Source organism: Panonychus citri, unplaced genomic scaffold, assembly GCF_014898815.1.
Source record: "Panonychus citri isolate SS breed McGregor unplaced genomic scaffold, ASM1489881v1 Contig00139, whole genome shotgun sequence".
Taxonomy (NCBI): domain Eukaryota; kingdom Metazoa; phylum Arthropoda; class Arachnida; order Trombidiformes; family Tetranychidae; genus Panonychus; species Panonychus citri.
Window position 1 is genome coordinate 1866283 of NW_026515544.1, and position 9233 is coordinate 1875515.

Genomic DNA, 9233 nt, shown 5'->3' on the forward strand with positions numbered 1-9233 from the left:
CAATTTTCGTGTCAACCTTTTTTTTCAGCATAAAAAAAAAGTTCCACTTCGGCATCATCATGATTACTCATATTGTTGTTGCTCATTTCATTCATTGATTCATTCAACATACACACACACCAAGTCATTCACTTTTAAGCTATGAGAATGAACAAAAAACACCAAGAATGAACAAAAATGTTCATGATGAAACCATGAGATTCAGCCAAGTGCATCACACCATAGATCGGTATTCAACTTGTAATTTTGTATCTTCCAAGCACTTTCATCTTCATCATCATCTCTCTCTCTCTCTCTCTCTCTCTCTCTCATTTTCTTTTTCTCTGACAACTTTTACTCTCTCATTACTCTCCCTTTTTTTACACTAATTTCAGTAGCTACTGGTAGTTCATGGTATTATCATCCTCGTCATCATGTTCTTCTTTCTTTTTCCTTTGAAAATCAGGTTCTTCAAGATGAGAAAAAAGAGAATAAGAGAGGAAAAAATTCTCCACTGGGTAACCCTTTCTTTACCTTGACTACTGTTTTTACCTTAACTTCATCATCTTTTTTATCATCATCATCTTCTTGTTTTCCAGAGAGAGAGAGAGAGAGAGAAAGGTTAACATAATCCTACGTAATGATAGCATATGATTCAGTTCAGAAAATTCAATCTAATTTCATGGAGTTTTTTATTTCTCTTTCCATATCTTTCAGATTATTTCTCTTTATATTAATATAAGAAAACAAAATTATCATCATTACAGAAATAATGATAATCTTCATCATCTTCAGTTTCTCACAAGGAAACAAAAAGAAAATAAACAATAATTTGATGAGGATGAAGATGAAGATGAAGATGGAGAAAGATTCTCTCTCTTCTTAATCATCTTTCGAATTGGCATTTTCGTGTTACCTGCATATTCATAATGTATATACAAGTTGATGAACAAGTTAGTTTACTAACATGATGATGATGATTAACCATCACATTCAGGTACAGATAATATGAGATTTCATCCTCATCCTTATCATCATCATGAGGCTTTCGGTTAATCAGAAAATTACAAACTTTTTTGATTGAACTTAATTTGAGTTATGCATGAGATTCAGATGATGAGATTCAAATTTTGAGAGAGAGCAAGAGAGAGAGAGAGAGAGATGATAACAATAATTAAGATTATCATGGATTCTACATCTCTCTCTCTCTCTCTCTCCCTTTCTATCATCATCTTCATCTACCAACATAATTCCCTTTAATTGTCTCGTTTCCGGCATTACTCTCATTTCCGCTTCTCTCTTCCATTATTTTCCATTGTAAAGTAATCATCATCATCAGTTGAATTAAAGTTAATTGTAATGATGAAGATAAATTTAACCTTGAAACAATGTATTACTTTGAATAGACTTTGATGATGATGATAAAAGGATGATAATCATTGTAACGTAGTTTTAATCCATTGATGATGATTATGTATCATGATGATTAATCTCTGTAAATTAAATCGTTTCATAAGTAGCTGAGATAATCTTGAATCTCTTTCCTCTCTCTCTCTCTCTCCCTTAACCCACCTCGGATTAAAATATAATCATGATTAAGTTTCGGATTAAAAGAAAGTCATTAATTGGTAAACCATGAGAAATGATTAAAATCTTAATCATGTTTTGTTGATTTTAATCATTAGATTTTTATTGTTTCCTCATTCAACTTAAATGCTGATATTTTCAACCTTCTGAATATTTAATTGTTTCGCATTTTCATTTAATTCAATTAATTGAGTTAATTGTAATTCGTGTTCATGTTCATGTTTCAACTAAAAAGGTGTTTTCATCTAATTGTTAATCAAAGTGTAATCAATAGTTTCTATTAGTTATTAGGTAACATTTAAGGTAAGGAAAAGTTTTCTTTTCTATTTCATGATGAACAAAAAAGTTCTGATTAATTTATCGAAAAAGGAAATAATAGTTTCATCGCCTCAAGATAATCACATGATTATCATGATAAACATTTTCGAATAGAAAGAAAAAAAATCTTCTAATGAAAGTTCCAACATGATGAGAATTGGTGAAAATGTTTGGTGATGAAGATGATGGTCAGTGAGTAAAGAAAAGGTCATCTTATTGATTATCTGTTGTTGATGATTTACAGTAAATGTAACATCATTTATCATCATTCTGTTTTCATCACATGGAGAAAAGAGAGAGAGAGAGAGACCTTCATCTCTCTTTCTTCTTGTCATGTAGACAGTTACATAACTGTATTTACATTTCTCTCTCTCTCATTGATGATAAAAGCACCAAGAATCATCCACCCGGTCAACATCAAAATCATCTTTCTGTCATCCATTTTTTTTTCTTCATCATTATCGTTCATTTCCTCTTTCTGTTTCTCTCTTTCATCATCATTTCCTCACTAGACGATTTTCAAATTTCTCTTTCTATCCAGGCTCTCTCATCTTATTTCTTTCATCATCCGCATCAATTTATCCCATAAATCTTAAAGATCAGGGATGCCTTTTATTTTTGCATCTTCTCTCTCTCTCTCTTTCTCATCCGAGACATTTTCATCTTTAAAATAACTTTTCTATCCTTTTCAATCAACAGTAAAACTATTATAAACATAATATTCATATTTTTATAAGATTATCAATATTGATTCAATATTGTAATTAGCAATCAATCTGATTGTCACCTTACCAGAAATTGAATCAATTCAATTACCAATAATAATCGATATCAATGGTTGGAGGAGGGAAATACGATATATTGAGAGCATGAAGGAGAGTGGAAAGTGGGTGATAGAGGGGAAGAGGGAGTGGGAGTGGGTAAAGAAAAGTTAATAACCCATTATTATGATTATTATTATAAGTGTTTATTAAATTACATTGGATTTTTTGTTTTCTTCTCTTGCAAGAACATACAAGAAAAAAAAGGCGATTTTGTATATTTTTTTTTCTTCTTCACGGGAATTTAAGGCATGCTGAAAATTGAAAATTCATTCGACATAATATAATCTGTGTAGAGAGAGAAAGAAGAGAGAGAGAGAAAAGGGAAGGGAGAGAGAGAGAGAGAGAGAGGAAAGGAGAGATTTTTTGTCGTCTCTTGTGTTGTTTTGTGTTCTAAGCTTGAAAAAATGATAATATAATAATATTAATAATAATAATGCTTTGTTTTGATGTCATTGGTGTCTTTTCTGATGGAGAGCAAGATGATCAGACCGGGAGAAACATCGTTCACAATGGCTACACTTGAAGGGTTTGCTTCCAGTGTGTTTCCTGTAATGACGGGTCAGTTCGTCGGATCGTGCAAATCGCCATTCACAGCCTTCCCAGTTACATTTGTATGGCTTTTCTCCTATTTATATATATCGATAAGGTGCAATATGTATACACACATATTTATATATACGAAAATATTATGAATATATGATGAAGAGGGAGAAAGAAAGAGAGATGTGTATATAAAGAGAGAGAGAGAGAAAAATATACATGAGTGAGTGAGAAAGGGACGATCAATAAAACGAAAAAAAGTGAATGCATATTAGGTTTAAATGAATGGAGAATATGAATCAAGACGATAAAAGGTAAAAATAATGAGAATGTAGGTGTATCATGTATTACCAAAGATGGAGCAAAAGTGAATGAGAGAGAGAGAGAGAGAAAGTGATACAAACCGGAAAATGATAGAGTATGGAAAAAAATAAAGGTAGGATACATAAACATGGAAAAGGAAACATTAACATCATCATCTTTTTTGCTAATAACTAATAACTTATGAGTCTGTCTGGCTTGCTAATGATGGAATTTGTTGAACTTGTAATTCCTATTACTTAATTTCTTCTTGTTTTTTTCTTCTTCTTCTTCTACTACAACAACAAGGTAAAACTTTTCTTCTTTATTTTCTTTTTTTTTACTCTAACATCATTTAAACTTATTCTTTTTTCCTCTTTCCCTCTAAACTTTCATTTCTTCGTTTTCTTCTTCTGTCAACTGGAGAAAAAGAGAGAGAGAGAGAAATGAAGAAAGTGAGAATAAGAGAGAGAGAAAAAAAGTATGAGTAATGATGTGGATGACGATGTTGATGGCTAATGGTAAGGATGATGATTGAGAGACAGGCAGGAATAAGTTGAAAAAAAGAACAAGAAAAAAGATAAGTCCATGTTTCTCCATTCAAGGTCACCGATACAAATCAACACATGGAAAAAAGAGAAAGATAGTGATAGAGAAAAGAATAGAAGAGAGAGAGAGAGAGAGAGAGAGAGAGAGAAAATAAAGCCCACGTACCTGTGTGAGTTCTTTGATGAGCTTTAAGATGTGAAGACTTGGTGTAAACTTTCTTGCATCCATTGAATAGACACTTATGAATTCGACGTTTATTATTATCCGGGTTGATTTCGAAACGGGCTTTCGACGATGATTTTGAACCAATCGTCGTTGTAACCGTTGTGTGGGTGTTTATGTTATTATTGGTTATGTTATTAAGACTGTTAGCAGTGTTGGTGGTGTTTATAAGGATATTTTCATTGGCAGCGGTTGGTAGGCCCGTTTCCCGGGCTTCACTACAAGTTAACTTTGAATTAATTGAACATATCGGTGAAAAAGGAGAAGTAGTTGAGGAAGATGTTGGTGATGGTGAGGGTGAAAGAGAAGATGATACTGATGAGGGTGGAGAGGATGAAGATGTTGACGATGAGGATGAAGATGAATTCACAAACGAAACGGTTGAGATTGTTAATGAGGCTGGAGATGATGGTGAAGATGATGAAAGTGAAGATAATGTTGATCTGGAGGTTATGGTTGACGATGAGGAAACTACAGATGAAAATGATGAAGGTGATGCTGGTGACGAGGAAGATGATAGAGAAGATGCTGTTGTTGAAGATGATGACAGTGAAGACGATGAAGATGATGATGACGATGATGATGATGAGGTTAAAGGTGACAAGGGTGGTAACACTGGTGTGACTTGAGTAGTTGAAGGGTGTTGTTGTTGTTGTTGTTGTTTATGGTTGATGTTGGTAACATTTTATTATTCAATGAGATATCACCGGTATTGTTGATATTTGTATTAAGGTTATCAATTGTTGTTGAATTAGTAATATTAAAATTATTATTATTATTAACAGTTGAATCAGGTGAATCGGCTGATGGCGATAAGGATGGCGAGGGTGATTGAGATGGTGATGATGTAGATACAGATGACAGTAGAGAAAGAGATGGTGAATCTTTCAGATACCTTTCCATCTCCAATATGGTCTGATTTCCAAAAATTGAATGACAGTTGAAAAGTTAAACACCAAGGGAAAACCATAGGGTCAGCGGAGAGAGAAAGAGAGAAAAAAGGAGAAAAAGAAAGAGACATTAGTACAATGAAAGAAACACAAAAAGGTTCCCAAAAAATTAGACAACAAGAGAATAAGAAAAACAATGAGAGAGAATAAAGATAGACAGATAGACAGACAAATAAACTGGAAGAGAAAGAGAGGGAAGGAAATGGAAGAAAAACAAAGATTGACCAACAAGAGAAGAAGAAAGAAAAATAGAGAGGGAAAGAAATGTTAGTCTAAAAGGAAGAAAAAATAGATTATGAGATATGATGAAAATCATCATCATCACCAAGTAGAAAGTAGAAAAGGCAAAAAGACTTAAAGAGAAGAAAAAAAATGAAAGATCAAAAAAAAGAAAGAGAAAAAGAGAAAATAGAAAGCCGATGTAATAGAGAGAGAGAGAGAGAGAAAGAGAAAACGGAAAGAAAGAAAAAAAATGACATAAAGAAAGAAAGAAATTTTCAGACACAGAGAAAAAGAAAGAGAGAGAGAGAGAAAATTATGAGAAAGGGCAAATGTAGAGAAGAAGAAAAAAGAAAGAGACAGACAGAGGCAGACACAGATAGAGAAAGAGAAAAAGAAAGTGGAGCGAAAGAGCGAAAAAAAATATAACCAGAGAAAAGAAAAATTAACTTGAAAAAGAAAAGGTGAAAAACCGTCAAGTTTAAATTGTGTTACCTGTTGCCAATTGTCTTCGAGCGACGAATAAAGTGACAAATATCCAGTATCAAGGACAGTTTGAAGTTCGGTGAAAATATTAACTGAAGGAAGTATATCCATGGTTAAAGATTATTCTGTTCTATTGGAAAAAAGAAAACGAAAAAAACACTAACATGAAGAAAAAGAGAGAGAAAGAGAAAGAGAGATGAAAAAATATATAAATACTTCAGATATCAAGTCTTTCTCAGCCAACTGTACATTAAACTCACAAACAGAAACTAGAATTCAAATACCAACCGACTAACCAATCAGGAGAAGCTCCCGAAAAAGGGCGACATCTGCCGGTCGAACGGTGGAACCCAAGCGATTACGCGCCATCTATGAAATGCAAGAGAATTTTTTTCTTTTCCTTTTTTTTTTGTTCCACAATTATAATCACAATTAACTAATCATGTTCATTCATTTTTGCTTATTAGTTTATTAGTGTTTAGGGAGTATTTTAATTTAGGTTTGTTTGATTTTCCTTTGATTTGTTTTGTTCAATCTTCAATTGAATCGATTGGATTGAATTGGAAAATTTTCATTAATCACTTGGTTACAATTAATATTCTTAATTTGATTATTTATTGTTTTTCTTTTTTAACTTAATCATCCATTCAATTGTAATTAATTATGAGATATATTTATAAATCAATGCCAGACAATGATGATGTTACAATTACAATGATTACTCAGCAAAGGCAATGACCATTAACTTAATTGTTACATTGATCAAGTCATTGTCGTTACATATGAAATTTGTTGAGATTAACAATTAATAATGAATTATTTATTATAAACCAAAAACCTAATCAATTTGATCAATAACATTGATAATCAAAATAATTAATATGAAACCATAATGATCATCATAACAACAATTAAGAAGAAAAATGAAAAAAAACTAACAATCAATTAATTGATTTAATAGAGGAAAAAAAAGTAAAGTTAATCCAATCAAGTTTAATCAACAACAATCAACAGCAATTTATATATTATCATATTAATACGATAACATTGTTTACACTCTCAGAGTCTCAATCTAATGATGATTAAGCTTAATCACAATTAGGTAAATCTGGTTTTATGGGAATAAATTGTTTACCTTATTAAGCCTTAATATTAATTACAATCATCATCATCATCATCATTAGGTTGATTATAATGTAAAACAATTTAACCGTAAGTTATTTTAATCTAAATGAAGGGTAAACTAAATTAATTAATTGTAATTAACAATTGCCATATCCGTTCATAAAGTAATAACAATAATAATAATATTAATCAGTTTCAATCAATTGATGTTAAACAATAACAACAATTAACATTTCCAAGTGAAAAAGCTGTTGAAAAGTATTAACTGAAACACACACACACAAACAATTAACTAATCAGTACAAAGAGGAAGAGATTAAATCATTAATTGTGGATTAGTAAATTAATCCAATGTTACAGGTAAATTACTAAATTCAATGTTACTTTTGTCAATGGAATCATTTTTTGACCTTTATTATTGAAATTGAAATGAAAAATTAACAGGAAGAGGATGAAGGAGGTAGTGAGTGAGAGAGAGAGAGATCAGGATGATGACGATGACGATGATGATGATGATAAAATCTAATGCTATTATCATCATGAAGAGGATAACATATCCATAAATGTATTGATATCCAGGAAACTCAAGAGAATCCGGGAAAGAGATAAAGAGAGAGAGAGAGAGAGTAAGTGAGTGTGAGTGAGAGTGAGAGAGACTAATGATGACGATAAAAAATAGCTCACTAATGTTCAGAATCTTTGATGATGAAGATGACTAACAAACTGCATGATGATAAACTTCCGGTGTGATGCAAAACTTTGATGATTTAGTTAAACCGCCTCAAGGTATATTTTTATTATTATTATAACATATGAAAAAAAAAGTTATACATTTATGACATTGAATTGTTTACATCATGATTCATGGATGACCAGAGGATGATAATGATTATTATGATGATAACCTTGAAATGATGACGATGACAAACACACACACACACAGTCATAAACTCATAGGCACGGAAGATGACAATTCATGATGATGATGACGAGAGTGAGATTATATCACTTAGCTTTTCATGATGATAATTTCAACGAACTATTATTTTCTTAATGAATTAGATTTACCTGATTACATGTTTCATGTTACATGTGAATGTTAATTAATCTTCAATTATGAACATAAAAAGCTAAATGATTAAGTTATTAATTAATTGTCACTCAGATTATCTCATTTCTCATGAAATCATATTACATTAATGATGATAATCATCATCATCATGATTAACTTGTCCTGTCCTCAATCAAGGTTATCATCATAATCATCAACATTGACGCGTGCCAATTGCTTGTGAGCATATTAACTAAGTCTCAATGATGATAATCATCATCATCATAATCAAATAATAATAAAACTTTTCTAACAATCAACTAATTGTCAACTTATCAATTGACAAATTTGATCCTCCCCTTTGATCATGATCATTATTTTTGAATATGATTTGTTTTTTTTTGTCTCATTTATATCTGTAATGTAAAGAAGAAATTGGAGAAAGAAAATCAAAGGGATATTAATTCCTCTTTCTTTTTCTCTTTCTTTGATTTAATTTCTCTTTCCTTTTCTCTTTCATTTCTCTTTCTTTTGCTTAATTTTTCTCTTTCTCTGCCTCCTACTTTTCCCCTACATTTAATTTTCTTAATTAATTAATTGTTGTAAATTTTGGATGGCGCTTATTGTTGTGGTTGTTTTTGTAAACAACATTTGATTTAATTGTTGATTGTTGATTAACAACAATAATCCTTTTTAATTAGTTAATTCATTGTTGATGATGATGGTAAACAACAACAACAACAACAACATGGTCAATCAATCATTAGCTTTTGATGGTGATGGTTCAACTAATTAATTATGTTTGATTTTAATTTAATTTAATAAAGTTAATTTGTTTTAATTTTAAATCAAGTTGATTTAGTTAATTAATTTAATTTCAGGAATCGATTTGGTTTATTTCCAAGGAAGTGAATTAATTTGGAATTCATATTTGGAAAATTAAACTAATCGTTTCCATTTGCTGAATTTCTGGCTGTTACTGTTGCTGCTGCTGTCCCACCTTATAAGTCGACAGGATTATCATCTGTCGGTGATAATCTTTTGCTGTTACCTGTTACTTTTGTTCATTCCTGTTTACTGGAT

At 31.1% G+C, this 9233-nt stretch overlaps 1 protein-coding gene across 1 annotated transcript; it reads right to left on the reverse strand.

Moving 5' to 3' along the window:
* Positions 1-2826: 2826 nt before the first annotated feature.
* On the reverse strand, positions 2827-6236 carry LOC128393958 (Krueppel-like factor 6). Its single transcript, XM_053354192.1, is given in 4 exon segments — positions 2827-3333; positions 4263-4995; positions 4998-5234; positions 5984-6236. Coding segments are annotated over 4 exon segments (1248 nt in total). The 5' UTR covers positions 6086-6236; the 3' UTR covers positions 2827-3157.
* Positions 6237-9233: the final 2997 nt, after the last annotated feature.